General features: G+C 33.2%; 5 protein-coding genes across 7 annotated transcripts; 3 read left to right on the forward strand and 2 right to left on the reverse strand.

Annotated features, from left to right (window-relative positions):
- The first annotated feature begins 88 nt into the window (after positions 1–88).
- LOC136784534 (P2R1A-PPP2R2A-interacting phosphatase regulator 1) lies at positions 89–3,709 on the forward strand. Of its 3 annotated transcripts, none has more exons than XM_066745235.1 (6): positions 89–106; positions 894–1,095; positions 1,324–1,387; positions 1,478–1,878; positions 1,955–2,095; positions 2,166–3,709. In XM_066745235.1, exons 2-6 carry the CDS (start codon positions 956–958, stop codon positions 2,380–2,382), a joined length of 963 nt encoding a protein of 320 aa, XP_066601332.1. In that variant the 5' UTR covers positions 89–106; positions 894–955; the 3' UTR covers positions 2,383–3,709. The 3 variants fall into 3 exon arrangements, with proteins under 3 accessions (XP_066601332.1, XP_066601330.1, XP_066601331.1); XM_066745233.1 differs by lacking the exon at positions 89–106 and adding an exon at positions 157–617 and having other exon boundaries at positions 859–1,095; XM_066745234.1 differs by lacking the exon at positions 89–106 and adding an exon at positions 157–617.
- Positions 2,403–5,910, reverse strand: Rpp30 (ribonuclease P protein subunit Rpp30). Its single transcript, XM_066745236.1, has 6 exons — positions 5,410–5,910; positions 5,121–5,332; positions 4,783–5,052; positions 4,654–4,721; positions 4,480–4,559; positions 2,403–4,419 (listed from the first exon to the last, which is right to left on the reverse strand). The coding sequence occupies exons 1-6, from the start codon at positions 5,507–5,509 to the stop codon at positions 4,346–4,348; spliced, it is 804 nt and encodes a 267-aa protein (XP_066601333.1). The 5' UTR covers positions 5,510–5,910; the 3' UTR covers positions 2,403–4,345.
- A 2,235-nt stretch (positions 5,911–8,145) lies between these two features.
- Positions 8,146–9,572, forward strand: CycC (cyclin C). The gene is made up of 5 exons (XM_066745276.1): positions 8,146–8,276; positions 8,345–8,451; positions 8,544–8,750; positions 8,829–9,080; positions 9,370–9,572. The coding sequence occupies exons 1-5, from the start codon at positions 8,245–8,247 to the stop codon at positions 9,570–9,572; spliced, it is 801 nt and encodes a 266-aa protein (XP_066601373.1). The 5' UTR covers positions 8,146–8,244.
- A 79-nt stretch (positions 9,573–9,651) lies between these two features.
- mrn (general transcription factor IIH subunit 4 marionette) lies at positions 9,652–12,174 on the reverse strand. The gene is made up of 8 exons (XM_066745275.1): positions 12,041–12,174; positions 11,142–11,810; positions 10,954–11,078; positions 10,689–10,894; positions 10,457–10,630; positions 10,308–10,394; positions 10,011–10,226; positions 9,652–9,924 (listed from the first exon to the last, which is right to left on the reverse strand). Exons 2-8 carry the CDS (start codon positions 11,644–11,646, stop codon positions 9,843–9,845), a joined length of 1,395 nt encoding a protein of 464 aa, XP_066601372.1. The 5' UTR covers positions 11,647–11,810; positions 12,041–12,174; the 3' UTR covers positions 9,652–9,842.
- Positions 12,175–12,480: 306 nt separating this feature from the next.
- Positions 12,481–16,384, forward strand: LOC136784557 (protein fem-1 homolog B-like). The gene is made up of 11 exons (XM_066745274.1): positions 12,481–12,567; positions 12,628–12,789; positions 13,051–13,228; positions 13,300–13,517; positions 13,598–13,938; positions 14,020–14,180; positions 14,261–14,568; positions 14,637–14,866; positions 14,946–15,062; positions 15,179–15,285; positions 15,379–16,384. Exons 1-11 carry the CDS (start codon positions 12,481–12,483, stop codon positions 15,534–15,536), a joined length of 2,067 nt encoding a protein of 688 aa, XP_066601371.1. The 3' UTR covers positions 15,537–16,384.
- The last annotated feature ends 1,926 nt before the right edge of the window (positions 16,385–18,310 follow it).

Genomic DNA, 18,310 nt, shown 5'->3' on the forward strand with positions numbered 1-18,310 from the left:
GATCATAATAACGAAAAAACTCTAATGAAAAGAGAGAGAGAAAGAAAGAGCTAACCGAGTTGGAACTTGGAAGTAATGGAAGTGCATGGAAAGGAAAACTGAAAAGGTGGGAAAGAAATAAGGATATAAGAGGCAGTAATGTCGACTTGATATTGGTGCAGAAGAAATTGTATTAAAACCATTATTAGAAATAAATATACTCATAATTTATATATTTCACTCAGATCTTTAAACTTTCAAATAACAATTCGCATAAGTTAAATTTTAATTCACTTTAGACAATTAAAAATCCATAATGTTCGATCGAGTACTGATAGATACCTATAAAATTGTTTATGTAAGATTATAGCGATCATTTTATATTCTTTAATTCCGCATACACATATTCAATATCTGATATAAGTACATTTTTGTAAAAAAATGTTCAATGTTTAAATTTACGGTAACGTTAGTTCGTGGAGTTAAAGTGCATGTTAGTAGGTGGTGCTGCAAGTGCTGAAAGACTTTTAACTTTAACACCGTTTTGACACCGCCCTGCTGCTTCTCATAACTCGATATTCCGAAACCCGGTTTCCCCGACATTGCCAAACCTTTTTAGACGTATTGCACCAAGTCCGGTTATTTTTCCACGTTTTCTTCATTTTAACCAAGTCAATTATTCTAGAAATGGGCTAACATTTTTTCCTCATTAAATTCGATTCCGAAAAAACAGTGATCCTCGGCTTGTGGATTATGCAAGTATTAGCTGGGAAAGAGGGGAATGCTTTCCACAACTAGTACATGCACAAACACATGCTGTCGTTTAATCTTGTCATTATCCGAAAACTTCATCGGACAATGCATAACCTGTTCTCTTAGGGATTAAAGAGTAATATCGTGGGATTGATTGGCAGTTTCTGGGCCGAACGAGTTCCAATGTGCCTGTATCTCGTCGATACTGCCCACAGAAAGACACATGAATGTACTACAAAGATCCGTGACAATCATGGATATTGACTGCCCGATTGTTAGTTTAAAACGTTCCAGCAGTGCGCCTATGATTAACGAGATCAGTGCTACAATGTCTGTTACATCCCCTTCTACTTCTGCTCCAAGGTATTTAAACGCCCCTCAACTAATTTTTTAAATGCCCACATACGTAACCCTACCCTATATTGAACAAGTCTCCATTCTAAACTTATCAAAAAGAAGTTTTACTCCCCCTTTTAACTTTAACATTAATTTCTACCTTTGCGAGTGGATACTAAAAACATTTGCCCACTCTCAATTTGCGTAGCATCCTCAAGGAAAAGTGAATATATAAGTATTTATCTATTCTTTCAGGGAAACTGTCTCCACATTCAATATATTTTCAAACACACCACGCCTTAGAAGATTCAGTACTAGTGTAAATAAATTTTTTATTTAATTTCACATTTGGAGTAATTTATAGTATGCTAGAAAGGTTTTTGTAATAATTCAATGTTTTTTATTGTAGAGTCCTGGTAATATGCCAAGACTAACGCCAAGGGTGAGCCAGTTAAGGCAGGAAGAATGTGTCGACGTGGCTGGTCGTGAAGCAGCTCACGAAAAAGAAATTCATAGTGCTATGCAAATTTCTCAGTCTTGGGAGGATCTCACATTAGAGGCAGAAGGATTATCTTTCAAAGATTCAGAGTCCCCTACCCAACAGCTCAATAAGACAGATAAACAAATCACTAAAAGGATTCTAGATCCTCTCAGTCTAAATTTATCAGTTACTGGCCCACCACTGTGTTCTTCACCCTCACCTACTAGATCAGGTCTTAATCAAAGGCAATGCTATTCTCCTGGAATTCATATGGTCAATTGGAAAAGTAGTTTGTCCCCTAGTCCTACCAGAAAAGCTTTTGCTACAAGGTAAAATTATTCAGTTTAAGTGAAAATCCTCTTTATATACTTTTAATTAAAAATCTCTGTATAAATTTATTTTTAGGCGTAGTTTAAGCCCAATAGCAATAAGGCCAAGCTGCTTAGGGCCAGTAAAAAGAAAATTTGAGTTAGATGATTCTGTTGACCACCATCTACAACCCCCAGCTAAAAGAACTTCCACTCTTCTAACTTCCAGTTTGTCCAGGTAAATAAAAGCAAATAAAAAACAAATCATTTCACATATAGGACTATTAATTGGTAAAGAAAAATTTCAGGGTAGAGGCCATATCCAGTCCACTGCCGGGAACAATAAGCTCAGTGGGTACTCCAGAATCTTTGTCTAGTGCAGATTCGCCTGGTTTTTCATTTAGACCAGTCGACAGTCCATCGCCAGTTCGACAGGGGACAGACGATCCAATGTCAGACACGAGTGAACACTCGAAAATAGACCAAATTCGAACTGATCCAATCAGTCAATGTAATCATAGATGAATGTGACGCAGCATGACTGACATAAGATTCATCTCAGCTTATCATTTCTAATAACTGGACATATCCTAGTGTATTGTTGGCAAGCCAGAACGCTTGTACAGTCGATTCCTCAAGGACTTATTGCCGGTACTCTTATCAAAAGAGTTTGAGCCTCTAATCTTAAAATGAGCCGTGCAGAATGTGAAGTGCTCTTTTTAGGAGCGTTTTATACGATTTAAAAAATTTTATGATTTTCTAAGAGTAATACAGACGTTTGTTTTTCTATGCTTGTTGATTTGATCGCATGTACCATGCATGTACCTCAAATATTAAATGTAAATGCATCGAGTTATTATTATTAACATTGGTTCAATGTTGATGGAGTATTAAGCTCGAATCTCAAATTATTAAAGCACGTTGAACTCTGCTATTCTTCGTTTTCGTGGGATGTTTTTCTATTTGTGCCACATGGTATTAAGTTAGAAACTTTGTATAGTTTTCGTTACTCTGTTAGGCAATAAATGTAATCGCTCGATTGTGGAACTCTTGATAACATTGAGATGAGAAGTTTTAACGAGTCGTTATTGTACATATATTTACTTCCACGCCAAAGCTTATGTTGTAAGTTAATTCATATGATGTTACGGCTCTTCCAGCTTTCATGGTCAGAAGTTTCGTAAAAACTGATCTTGCTAAGCAGTGACAATTTTGCATGATTAACCACTGCTAACTAGACGTCACAAGATCCCAATCATAAGTTAGACCTAAAAAGTATCTAACGCTATCCTGTCATGGACTTTTAGCCTTTCATCTGATCCTTGAAGATCGGAATAGACTCCTACGCATATGCTTCCTAATCCTAAGACTGAAATAAAATTTTTATAAAGCATTAATTAAATCGAAATGGCCTCTTAATGATAAAGCCCAATTAAATAAAACTGCAATATTTTTTAACGATACGTAGACTAATATAGTGTGTCAAAATTAGATTCATCCTGGGAAGCTATGTTAATTAGGCATTCTATATGATAGTTTAAGTACAAAATAAATATACTATAAATCTAGTGTGTCGTATACAAGGAACTTAGCCGCTAGATCATCCTAGAATATTATTCCTGAACCAATTTGTAAATTACCGAGAATATGTAAATTATTCTGTTTGATTAGTAATAGCCAGTTACTGAGTTATGTATATTAACAAGTGTATAATTAGTAGTCAAATCTAGTTATTCTTATGCATATAGCAAAATTGTGCATAAAATTTGGGGCTACTTGATATTTTAGTGAAATGGTCAAAAATAGTGTATTTTTTTCTTTAAATATAATTAATCTATATTACACACTGTAACTTGTCTCAGCTTTCATACAGGGTAGGATTTTTTTCTTAATGGGATCCCTCATATAAATACTACAGAGTGAAATCCGAAAACATGTGTCAATGATATTGAATCATTTGACAATCAATTTGAAATGTATTATACCAATTTAGTAACGTCACGAGCTGCTCTTTCTAGTAAAATAATCAAATTTTTTTGTAATTCTTTTTGTTTCTTTATTCTTTTTTTTATTTGACTGAATTACCAGAAATATCAGTTCGCGACCTCACTAAAATCAAAAGTGAGTTGAAAATCAGTCTTTAAATAATGCCCTAATCTTGTCCAGAAATTTTGATCTAAAAGGTACTTGAGGAATCCTGTTAAACTAGCTATTAAGCAATTGATTCCATTCTTGTTGTATCCCTAAATAATTTTTAGCTTTATCTATTGAATAATTCTGAAACCTAGCTCAGTATCAGGGAACAGACAATGGTAAGATTAGAAGAGCCGTAAGTTTATTTTTCATATGTTATGAAAAATTAAAATGTGCCATGTTGCGTATCTTGCCTTATATTAAACATTATAAACTGTCTGTGACAAAATAGAATTATCTGAAAAAACTGATCAATGTAATACAACATTCTTTCTATTCTCATTGTTTCACTTAATTAATCTGTATCATCTTGTTCATTACAATCCATACATTCAACAGAAAATATTGCTTTGCCATGTCTTCGTTTTTCTAAAAAATCAATACGAAGTAAAATATATGATATTATTAATGAGAAGTTGTAAAAGTTACCTGCTTTTGTTATCAAACATTTACATTGCCACAGTATAGATCCTTTAGCATTAACTTCATTAAGACCTAATATTTGACATCTACATACAGAAAAAAATCTGTAGAGTTAAGAAAATGATAAATTTTTTCAAACCTTTAAGCTTATATAATTATATGTCAGTATTTAAAGGATACAAATTTACAATGTCGTAAGGGCTCCTAATTGTGTTTGCATTGCTAGCTCCACTAGATACAATAATATTCTAGAAACAAAATCTTCATTATTACACTTGATACTAATAATTTTTTTCTGAAATAATATACCTTGCTTTTTCCATATGTATAGAATAAGTGAGAGAAATAGATGGCATTTTTTCTGGTTTCTGGATTTAATATGTTGCAGTATTGAATCTCAAAGTGCAAGCCCCTTTCCACAGCTTGCATATACAATTTTCTATTTAATTTTAATCCAGTAGAATTTGGATTGATACTAATTATATCTGCATTAATTTGAGAACAAGCAAATTGTATAGCTGCCTGACTTTTAGGAGCCACAGCATACAAATTATATTTTTTTAGGGCTGGAGCATGTCCCTGAAGTTTCATACAAAAAGCATTAAGTAAAAAATGATATAAATTGATTAAAATCTTAAAACACTAACCATAGAATGTGTTCTTATTGGGTCAGAAAAGACAAATGTAAGTCTGTTAAGAATTTTTAATTTTCCATCAAATTTGGTTAGTAACTCATCTATATTAAATGGATTGGGTAAATTACGCTGACATTCAGTTGCTTCGCCCTTTTTCCTTTTTTTCTCAGTATCAAAAATACTTTCATCAAATGTCTGGTTTATTGCTACAGTCTTAAATCCCACTGAAAAGTTAAATTTAATGTAGTATTACTTAAGGCACAGAAGTAAAAAATTTTTTTTTCTCTTATCAGATGCTTACTTTCATATAATCTTTCCAGAGTAGAATACAAATAATCGGTATTTTCATTAGAAATATTAATGCATAAATCAAAAAATCCATCACTCAATTTCATGTCCATGTTTATATTTACGGCTGTCCCTTTAAAGGACAAACTAACCTCAAAATAATACAACGTCAAAAAAATGTGATAAACCCGATAAACCTAAGAAGTTGAGTAAAGCAGTGCGAGCCTGTGGCAGCACTATGGCCAGTATCGCCACTATCGAAATCAAGACAAGCATCTACCGGTGGGGATTGTTGCGAGATCCCGCAGGCCGCAATGAAAAGTTTCATCTGGTTTCATCTCACTTTTTGGCCTTTTCAGATTCAGACTATAGCTCAGGCGCCCGGGCGCTCCAGCTAGCTTAGCTAATCATTATCAACTTTTAGAAAAAAAAAAATAGCCAAAAGCTTGATTTGTAATATCGGAATATTCGGAATACGCTCTTATAAATCTACATTACCCTGTTCAACAAGAGAACGCCGAGCTTTCGCGCAGGAATAGAAGTGGTGGGAGAAACACGTAGTTCTCGGTTCAACAGTAGATATAGCATATTTCAGTACCGTTTTATTGCGTTCAATCTCCCCATTATTAAAAATTAAGAAAGTGCAGAGCAATACATTTTAAAAAATATTAATTTTACTGAAAGATAGGAACTATAGAAAAGGTTCGAAAACAATAAGTAAAACAAATGAAAGAATTTGATTTAAAAAAATTCATAATTACAAAGATGATTAAAAATATATTAAAAAAGTGGTAAAACTCTAATATGTTCAATTATCGGTCCCATTGCTAAATAACTTCGTTTCGCCTGTCACATTTATTACCAGCAGTGCCATCTCATCAATAAGGTCGTCGACAATATGATCGATTTCAAAAAATTTGTCCTCTTCTTTTATCACGTGCCTTATGAAATTTGTCCAATTTTCTGCAGTGACATTTGCAATACCTTCTTCCAAAAGCCTTTTCACATCCTGTACTTTAAAAGTAGTATTGTGAGATTTCACATACTGTTTTATCATCGACCAAATCATTTCAATAGGGTTTAATTCACAGTGGTAGGGAGGCAACCTTAATATTTCTTTATTGTACTTTTTGGCTAGTTCATCTATAACATAATTGTTATATAAATGCTTCTCCTTTTGCACAATTTGAAGAAGCTCAGCTTTCACCATATCTGCGCCTATTTCGATCCCTTTTCCTTCAATCCATTCTACTATAGCTTTTTTTGTCCAAGACATATTTGGAATTTTTTCAGTCTTAACGCTATGATATGAAGCATTGTGTCCATTACAATGACTGAATTTTGGTCAAGCGCGGGAAGCACGTGCGTAAACCATTCCAAAAATGTATCATCATTCATTTCATCATGGTAATCAGCAGTGTTCTTTTTGGACTCAAAGCATAGAAGGGCCCCGGGTACAAATCCACCCTCGCTGCCAATATGCAATACTATTAAACGCTTCCCCTTTCCACTCGGATTAGGTGCACCTACTGATAATCCTCGGAGAAATGCATCTTTTTTAGATTTTATGGTCGTGTCTACCCAATATTTACTCGATACATCTCCTGCATTGACCCAAGTTTCGTCTAAATAATAAATCGTCCTACCCTCCTGCCGGTATCTACGTATGGATTTTAAATAGTTTCTCCTCCAAACAATAAGATCCTCTCTCTCAGTAAGAATACTATTCCGTTCTCTTTTCACATAAGAAAAATTTAGGTCTTTTAATAATTTATAAAACGTTGTTCGTTTAAAATCCGGAAGATCATTGTCCTCGTTTACAGCTTGTAAAACTTTATCCAATGTTGGTAGCTCTCTATTGAAATAAAAGCCATGAACCTTTCTTCTAATGGCATTTTTATCGAATTCATCAATTTTATCTTTAATTGACATTCGCATTTTATTTTGTTTCGAGATTTTATCTCCCCTGTTCTCTTATATTCTAAAATAATGTTTTTAACACTAGATAACCCGAATCCGGTCTGCTCCGATAATTTATTTATCATTACGGTGTTAGTGATTTTCGGATTTTCTTCTAACATCTTTTTATATAAATTTATTAAAATGACCCATTCTCTTTTGTGAATAAACTGAAATATTCAAACGATTTTATTCTTTTATTATGCTTAACATCAAACAGTCCACGCAAACATATGAAAGAACGACATTTATACGTTACTGAGATATAGCACCACGTGCTTTTTAAGTCAGGAATGTATCAAGGATGGTACAAATACCCGTTTTTCGTAGATGTATTGTGCGGGACTGTCTAATATCATACATTTTGGACTACTCCAAAATTAAAATGAGCTATTATTTTTGAAAATGATAAAAGTAAGTTAATTTCTCTATATATTAATATCTTTGTAATTGACTGATATTATCCTTCACTCGTATTTTTCATATAAAAATGAACTTAAACCATTTTCAAACATAACGAATCATATTGTTGACATGTCATTAACATTGAAAACGTACTTGGCCTCTTTTGTTTCTTTTCACTGGTGAAATTTTCGAAGAAGGACCCGGTAAGCTCTCTTCTGTACTCATTGTAATTGTATAATTACAAAAATGAGTGGACACTATAACTTTTTAAATAATATTAGCAAAAATTTTTGCTTTACAAGCGCGGGGCACCTAAACGACTTGTGACGTTGATGTCTTAAAAGGGACACATTTAGCATGCTGCGCGCGCAATAATGGGCGGAGTCTGACCAAACTGGACGAGTTTTCTTTCTCTCGATCTGTCGGCGTTCTCTCGTTGAACAGGGCAGGGTATACCGATATTTATATAGACGATTTTTTTTCAATGGCTGGAAATTTTTGGCAAAGCTCACACCAGTAAGTAAATAATCTGATTGGAAAAGAAGCTGACACATAACTATATAAAAACATTCTTTTAACTTCAGTCAACAGTGGTTACTGGATAAACAAGATTTAGTTCGGGAGAGACAGCATGATTTATCTATTTTGACAGAAGAGGAGTATCAAAAGTTATTTATATTTTTTTCTAATTGTAAGGTCAAATTTATGATAATTTAAACAATTTTGTGAAAATACTTAATCATTAGTCAAGATGTTTGATTTTATTATTATTTAATGTTTTAGTAATTCAGGTACTTGGAGAGCAATTAAAATTAAGGCAACAGGTGATTGCTACAGCAACAGTCTATTTTAAAAGGTTTTACGCTCGTAATAGCCTTAAATGTATTGATCCTCTACTTTTAGCTCCAACCTCAGTATTTCTAGCATCTAAAGTAGAAGAATTTGGAGTTATTTCTAATACAAGACTGATTACCACATGCCAAACAGTAGGTATGGCAATCATGAAAGACAGCTCTTAAATCTATGTACTGTATATAATCTATTATTAATGAATATATTTGTTTTCAGTAAAAAACAAATTCAATTACGCGTATTCCCAAGAGTTTCCTTATAGAACAAATCACATTTTGGAATGTGAATTTTATCTTCTCGAACATTTGGATTGCTGTTTAATTGTTTATCAACCCTACAGACCCCTTTTAACTCTTATACAAGATGTAGGTCCTGATGAGCAGTTGCTTACCTTGGCATGGCGTATTATTAATGACAGTTTGCGTACAGATGTGTGTCTATTATATCCACCCTATCAAATAGCTATTGGTAAATGTCAAGCTCTGTTTAAAGCACACAGCATTTTAATTTAAGTGTGCCACCTTTATATTTCAATCCTTTGAGTAAATTTGGAAATTTATGAAACCATGTAAATTTTTTATTTTCAAGAAGAACATTTTTTAGTCAGTTTTCAATTAAATGACATGAACCCTTTACTAAAATAAAAACAACTATTAAAACCTTAAATTGAAAAGCCTGAAATATCAAGGGTGATACATTTTCAAATTCATATACATTATATGTAAAATTAATTGTTATTCTAATGTATATTATACAGGTTGTTTACAAATAGCTTGTGTAATACTGCAAAAAGATTTGAAGTCTTGGTTTGCTGAACTAAATGCAGACATGGAAAAAATTCAGGAGATTGCACGCTATATTATCAACTTATATGAATTGTGGAAAACATATGATGAAAAGAAGGAAATTCAGGGACTTCTATCAAAAATGCCAAAACCTAAAGCTGCGCCACAGCGCTGATAGGAAGTAGAATTTTCTGTAACATGTACATGGGAATGAAATCAAGAAGTATAGAGAAATTTTATGTGAAAGTAGACAGTTATTCTTTAAATAAGAATGCATTTATTTATAAAAAGAGTAAGACTGTATTGTACATACTGCTGGTACTATGACTTCTCTTCAAATTTGACGCATAACACAAATGGGATATTTTTGTTATACGCATTATTTAAGAATAATAAAGACAGTTCATTTTATATAAGTAATTTCATTATATAAATAATTACAATATCAAGAAGCTCCTTTAGAATAGCGTTTCCAAAATTTTTTCACGTCTTCGTGGCCAATTTTTGTAACGACCATCGTTCGTTTCCTATAACATTCATAAAAGATCAACAAAAATTAATTTATTTTATCTATACTTTACATTCTATTGATAATAAACCTAATTTTTTTCACCTTTCACATTGCCAAATTAAAACACCAATAGAGACTGCATGGTCTCTAAGAACTTCAAAATCAGTTTGTGAAAGAAATTGGCTGTATAAAACACCTTCACTGAAAGAAAATCGATTTCTTTCGTTCTCCCAGAGTTTAATCTGATCCACAATAGTAGGTGGCAAAGCTGGTGGTCCATTTTCTAACATTTTACTATGTACATGCTGCTGCAAATAGCTAAAGATGTGCAAAATTTTAAATTAGATATTCTGCATATTTCTGTAACAAATAAAATAATAGAAGATTTGAACTCTTTACCCAACAATTTGTGTAGCGGTAATTCCGCTCTTTAATGCCTGACGAACTGAATCGCGTGTTAATATTGATACTATTAAATTTGGAAACCTAAAAAAACCTAGTATTTAGAATTTGTAAAAAATACTAAAGAATTATTTAAAATGTGTTACCTGTATAGCATTTCACAGAAAAGCCCTAATAATGCAACTTGTAAATTGGAATTTGTATAAGCATATACCCTATAATTAGTTTCTACAATAATATACCCATCCTTCTCAGGATCTCTTGATAATGGTTTGTTTTCGCCGGTCGCTATATTAAGCGCTAATCGTGTAGGGTAAAATCTGACAAAAAAAAATATTTAATATGTGATTTTTTTATGTAAATGTAAACAATATTTACCTTCCAGCTTTTCTTTTGCGTTGATATACAAGACCAAATTCCCTGAGGTGTTGTAAGAATGTGAGTAAACCTTCTGACATACCTTCTGTACTATAATCTTTACCAAGCATTGAAAAGTTTAATTGAAACAAGAATGTAAGGCATTCAACTAAGTCCAAACCTCTGGCTTCTAAAGTATCAAGATACTGTAGAATAAAATACCACACCTGCATAGACATTTTATTAATAAAATGAAATATAAAATAAAGGCAAAATTTCTAATTACCTGAGAAGCAGTGTCTAAAAGCAAAAACTGAAAACCTGCTTGTGTAATCACTGGACTTCCATCAGCCTCATCAAGCTTCATTAAACCAGCGTGTAATAGAATCCTAACAGCATCAGCAGATATACCTTATAAGAAATATATTAATTAATACATAGAAATAAAAAAAGAGATACACTTTATATCTTCACCTTCTTGCTGCTGTGAGCCAACCATATAATGCAAAACACACTCCCATCTTTCCAAAGCATAAGAATCAAGGAATGTCACATCTCTAGGTTTGCTATCAGTCTCTAATTGACTGGACATTGTCCATGGTTTACCACCACCTAATAATACAACTTTTAAGCTTTTTTTAAATGTTGTATTGAGGATCCAACCTGGTAGACCACCAGGTATTGAAGCTTCTTTCCAAACATCTAGTTCTATTAAAGTTGCTACAACCTTTTGATGCTCCTCAAAATGAAGTTTTGAACACCAAGAAGCTATGACAGCTTGAGGAACTGGTTGTTCAACAAACAACAATCTCATTACATAGTGCTTAGCTATCATTGGCAATTCTCTAAATACAGCCAAGCAAATCGGTGGGTTTTGGTAAAGTTTACTCAAAGTCTCAGAGGGCCTAGATTTTAAATATTCATGAAGATTTTTGCATTGGAGACCCATGGGTCTCAATAAATTTTTTCCACTTGCCATTTCACTTTCAAATAATTTCACCTTTTAAAAATGGTCATTTCTTTAGAAATATTAAAAAATTTGCGGAGCGGCTTGATAGTAGATCAACGCAACAGCCGCACTAGAGACTAGTAGAGACTACTAGAGACCAGTAGAGACCACTGACCAGAGCCCAGAGGGCGTTACTGAAACAAAAACAGAGTCAGAGAGTTCAGAGACATGTAATTCATTATCAAATATCAATTATCATTATATATTTATTTTTAATTTTTTCCTCAATATTTTGCCACCACTACTAGCATAATAAATATATTGTACAGCTATTTTAAACCAATTCACTTCAAAATTATTTTATTTAAAGTAGTGCTTTAGAAAATTTAACATGTATTTTAATTAAAATGCGATAGTATTGTACCTTATAGAGTATTATACAAATATATGTTCACATTATTAATATTGAACAGAAACAATTTTAAATCTATCATTTATTGTTTAATTGGAAAATAATCATTGTTTGCAAATTGTTATTCGAAATTTCTTGTATTTGTGAGCCGATATAAACATAAAAGAAATTAGACCATTGCTTACTGTGAAATATAAAGCTAATTAAATTTGTTGTTTGAGAAAACTGACCACAAATAATAAATATTTGCAAATTATACTTCTTTGATACAAAAGTACTATAACTCTTAACCTTTTTAAGAAATAGTAAACTGTACGAAAATAGTTGAACAGTTAAGAGTAACTGTGCGAAAAAGAAAACTAATATTTATTGCTGAAACAAAGGGATGATTTCACACATTATAAACAAGTAGGGAATTTAAAGCAGGCCGTGTCAAATCTATTTTCGTACGAATGGAATTAATATGGACTTTATATATGACAAATCTTAAAATAGACTCCCTTTGTTGTACCATTGACGGAGTAAAAATGAGTTTTGAGGTTAGAAAACGATCAGTCAACTGGTAGAATCCACCGCTAAACTTGAAAATCTTCGCGCAGACTAAACAAATGGACGAGACAAGAATCGAGGAGTCTAAATTCTCCGAATCTTTGATCAAACAGGTGTATTATGCCGCTAGGGATGGAATGGCAATTGTCCTTTATACCCTTTTAAGCGATAGCGATAAGACAATTGAGGATATCAACTGGCTCATTAATCAAGTAAGGTTTTTTGCCTTTCTTCTCTATAGTCATTCAAGAACATTACCAAAATAATGAAATATAATTGATTAAACATTATTTTTTCCAATCTGGTTTTGCTGAATGGATCTTTGATAGCTTATTGCCTTTTTGTAGTTTAAAAATAAGTTCCAATTGCGTTTTAAAATAACAATTTAAATTGTTGTAAAAATGTTTGCAAAATTAGATATGTCATTATGTAGATAAATGGGCTGTATTTTATTCATGAAATATTCTCTTTAGAAAGTTTTGGAAGAAAATGGTCAAAGATGCACACCCTTGATAGTAGCTGCAAGATATGGACATAATCGTGTTGTTAAAATGCTACTACAAAAGTTTAAGCCCGATTTGGAGCAAGAGGGTACAGTGGAATTTGATGGCTTTTTTACAGAAGGAGCTAGTGCTTTATGGTGTGCAGCAGGTATATAGAAGTTTACAATATATAGGTTAATCATTTAATTTTCTACTATTAAATTTTAAATTTGCTTATAGGAGCTGGTTATCTTAATGCGGTAAAAACCTTAATCAATGCTGGTGCAGATGTTAATCATTCAACAAAGAATAGGTCTACACCACTTCGTGCTGCATGCTTCAGTGGCTATTTAGATATAGTTAAATATTTAGTTGAACATAAAGCAGACATACATATACCTAACAAATTTAATAATACTTGTCTTATGATTTCTGCTTATAAGGGACACTCTGATATTGTTAGTATCTTTCCAATATCCATTTTATGGAAAAAAAAGGAAAAATAAATCTTTCTAACATAGTCTTTTTAAAATTTTAGGTGAATTTTTTATTAGATAATGGAGCAAAGCCTAATGTAACAGCAAGATGTGGTGGTACGGCTCTGCATTATGCTGCTGAATGTGGACATGCAAATATAGTATTAGATTTACTTAAATTTGGTGCTGAAATGATAAAGAATGAGAGTGGAATGACACCACTAATTACAGCTGCTGAAAGGATGAGGGTCGATGTACTGCAATGTTTTATACGTAACTGTGATATTTCAATAAATGAAATTATAGATGCATATGAACTTCTTGGGGCCTCTTATGCTAATGACAAGGATAATTATAATCTGGAGAAAGCTTATGATTTTCTAGTTGTTGCTATGGTTCTAAGGTAAATAATTATCTGTATTTATTCTTCTTAAAGAATCACAACTTTTTAATGTTCAATTAATTATTTATTCCTACTATAAAGGTACACTGAACCAAACAATGTTGTTCATAAAAAACTAGGAGAGCCTATAAAAGCTTATGAAAACTGGAGAGAATCTGAAACCCTGGAAAGACTGAAAAGCATTCAGCATAATCACAATGCTCTCCACATGGAATCTCTAGCTATTAGGGAAAGAATATTAGGTAGGTAATATCTTGGTATTGAAAAAATTTTGTGCTACACGGAAATTTGAAAATACATCTCAACAAAATAAATGATTTAGGCTCTCACAATCCAGAAGTACCTCACGCAATAATATTTAGAGGAGCAGTATTTGCGGATAACGCAAGATTTGATAGATGTATTGATTTATGGCTACATGCTTTAAAACTTCGACAACTTAATAAGGTTCACGTCATTAAGGATCTTCTGCAATTCGCTCAAGTTTTTTCACAAATGATACACGTAGGGGTTGAAGTAGATTTCCAGCAAGTGCTCAGCGTATTTGAAGCCAGTGTCATCGAATTAAGTAGAAATAAGGCGAGCATACAGAGTCCGGACTGCGATTGCGACGTCGATATTAATTATTTGGTAAGTTTGATTTTTATTAAATCTTCACTTTTATACATACTATAATAAATACCAATAATAATGCGCAGGAAAAATTGGAATCAAACATCATGTCTACTTTGTACATATTAACGATTTTAACGAAATTAATAACGTTAAACGAAAGCACTTACAGCGAGGCTGATATTAATAAGGCTTATTACATAGTATACAAATTATGTTCTCTTCGAGTCACCTTGAGGGATGGTCAAACGCTTTTGCATTTGGCTGTTAATCCGGAGACACCAGTCGACGACTTTCATACGAATGACGTTTGCAAGTTAGTAGGCATAAAAAATCGAAGCCCTATTGGTCTTTATTAAGTCGGCTAATATCTGTTAATTTTATTTTGTTATTAGATTCCCATGTGCAGCTACTACAAAACTATTAATACGATGTGGCGCTGATGTCAATGCGATGGATAATAAAAGAAACACTCCGCTCCATTTAATTGTTAGCTATAGAAAGCCAATTAGGTGAGAACAATAATGAAATGGCAAAAATGTATTTATAAAAGATATGAGGCAGAAGCATATATCTAATTTGATATTGTTAATTCAAATTGTAACAATTAAATTATTCACTTTTTTAGCGATTTCACAACATTACATACGATAATAATGGAGCTGATCGAGGCAGGAGCGCACATGGATACGGTGAATAGCAAAGGAAAGACTCCATACGATGCAGTAACGACTGGTAAATCATATCTCTTTCCGCGATCTCAATATTCAATTAATGAAACTTTCGATTGATGGGTTATTATCTTGAATCTTTAATCTTTTTTCCCAGGCGTGGCAGAGATTATTCTACGCACCCAAACAAAGCTGTCGCTGCAATGCATGGCTGCCAAAGCTGTTAAGACTTACAATTTGCCTTACAGTGGCAAAGTTACCCCATGTTTGGAAAGTTTCATTGAACTACACGGTCCTGGACTGAATCAAGGCTAACAGTATCAAAATATCTCTTCCATTGCTTTACCCTTTTCTTCCTAATCTATTGTAAGAAGAATTGCCAAAGTTATTTTTACTCTGTTGTTTAAGATACTAACATTTAAGTAGGTCATGGAACCGACATGACAGATTGCCTGGATGCCGACATTGCAGATACGCCAAAATGTCAAAATCAAGTTTTAAAAAACAACGTTGTTATTATACATAGGATTTCTTTCTTTGCAAACTTCTTCTATTTGTTAAGAATCCCTTTATACCTTTACAGAGTCAGATCGAAAACTCGTTTTGACGTTTTGGCAAACTGTAATGTCGGTATCCGTGACCTACTTAAGATACTTTCGTATCAAATACGCAAGGCGATCGGCTACAATTGAATACCTCTAATAACATAATGGCACAGAATTATTGTATTCAGTGATATATTCTACAAATAATTTGTGTAATTTATAGCAAGAACGATTAATTTTAACATATAAAAAAAGATGAGTTTTTACGAAGTTTGTTTTGTCAAATTAAATTTTTATTTAAAACCTAAATATCGATCGCTTAAGTTTATTGATAAATTAATTTGTCAAGTTAGCGTTTACGAGAAATAATTGTATAATTTTTATATGAAATGTAAACATGGAATATATTATACAAAATTATATTTCATGAAGTAGAGTTTCATAACTACATGTATGTTTAGAATTATCCGAGCTGTCAGAGAGAAGAGATAGTATTTGTAAGTTTGAGGTCGTTATTTACTTGTATAAAAGATATTGCAATTTTTTCTATCTTTGTTTCTAGATATATAAGACTTAAAATAAATATTATCTTCCCTTACTAATCTCGAGCGAATGTTATTTATCGTGTAATAATTAAGAGAAGTTTAAATTGTTAATCACGAGGCATTATAGCAATGCTAACTAGCCCCTGTTTGCATTTAGAGGGCTTTGTCACATAATGCTTTTTCTGAAAAAATATAAGAATTTTATTATTGTACCATATCTAATTAACCGAATCTAGTGAGAAGGAATTCTAGTAGAAGAGAAAGGCATTAAAAATAATTGTTGTGCGGGAAGACACCCGAACTAAGTATCTGACTAGTGTTTCAGTCCCGCAGTTTCAACCTATGGGAGCACTCTAGTGATTCTAAATCGAACGCGAATTGGCGGAATGTCCTAATGAATATAGGGTTTGTTCTTTTTTGCTGTATTATCCAACTGGTGCAAATAGTTGAAATAAGACAAATATTTTTTCTGACTCCAATTTATTGAATTAGAGTGCAGCAAATAACAAAAAAGAACAGACCAATACTTAAACGGAAGAAGATTCGATCGGTACTGGAACGATTAGTTTTGATTTACTTAATGAAGTAAAATGATATGTGTACACACATCATGCATATAATACATGCATGATGGACATAGTGTTGGGTGCTTTTGAGTCTTATTCTTACAGCTGCGTATAATATAGATTGAGAGAATTGAAAGGGACAAATAGCCCGGCCCGGTGCAAATACAAGCGTTTCACAATTTTTCACGTGGCTTCCCACGAATTATGATGTCCGAGATCGATGTCGATATTCTGCAAGAGAATGTAAATAAAGAATAGATCGTTGTTGCGATCTTGCGCATAAGTGGTACACGCCGGGCCTTTTCGCGATAAACCCGAAATCATTAAGGCGTGTATATCTTGCTGTGCTTCTAGAACCACTAAAAGTCTTCATAATTCACTCCTAATTAACGATCTCTTTTCTTCTTTACAAATTCCTTTGTCTCTTCTTTATTCAACTTGTAAATCAAGCCAGAAAAATTTTATGATATATGCAACTTCAAGTCAGAGAGGTAAGGGGGTACAAGAGTTGAATGAGCCGATCATATTATGCTGAAAATACCAACAAATAGCAATAAGGCAAAATTTTCCACAGAGCATCTTAGAGAAAATCACTCGCTTACCGGTAGTTTCGAATATCTTTTGTCATCATTCCCGTTCCGGTAAATTAAATCTCTTAAATATCAAATGAGACAGATGCGAACATATATGCTTGTAAGTCTTTAAACTTTATTATTGTATTTGTAGATGAGAACTCTGAACGATTGCAGGTATATTCGAAGCTTTGAAATTTATGGACCAGTACAGATGGAGTAGAATGAACCAGAAGAAAATGAAATGTCACTGCTGAACAATGCAAAGTGGGTTGTTGTCGTTGTTGACTGGTTCATGGATGCTGGCTGATGAAAAAAGATGGCGAATCAGAATTAAAGAGGGTGGGAGAAAAGAGAAGATGCCCATTGAAGATCGTCGCTCCAGAAGCAAGGTCTTCTTCTGTTTCCCCTTCCCCTCTTTCTCCCTTCTATAGCGCCAACTTCTTCCACTCTCTGGCCTCTGCTGGATACTATTAAGATAGGTCTTAATGTCACGCACTTCGAAATCAGATGGAATCTAATTCAACACACCTTGATCTTTCAAAGTGCCCCTTCAATTCTCTCACATGCAGCACACAAGCATATAACCTTCTTTGTTCCCGTTGGAGGGGAGCGGGGAATAAGGAGGGAGAAAGAGAGAGAGAGAGCAGAGAGAAACAAATAGAGAGAAAGAAGAGAAGGAACAGGATGGATGGGGTTAGGCTAGGGGCGAGTTTGAGTTCTCAGGCGGATCGTCTAACCTGGTCTAACCTAACTCTTGTTGATGAAAGCGCTGAAAGGTTTCGAGAGCGATTTATGAAGAAATGGAACTATCTTGGAGAAGTTTCTTATATCTATATACTGGTTTCGGAAAAAGCTACG

This window comes from Prorops nasuta, unplaced genomic scaffold (genome assembly GCF_024137725.1).
Source record: "Prorops nasuta isolate Cenicafe-Biocafe unplaced genomic scaffold, Cenicafe_Pnas_1.2 PNAS00060, whole genome shotgun sequence".
Lineage (NCBI taxonomy): Eukaryota > Metazoa > Arthropoda > Insecta > Hymenoptera > Bethylidae > Prorops > Prorops nasuta.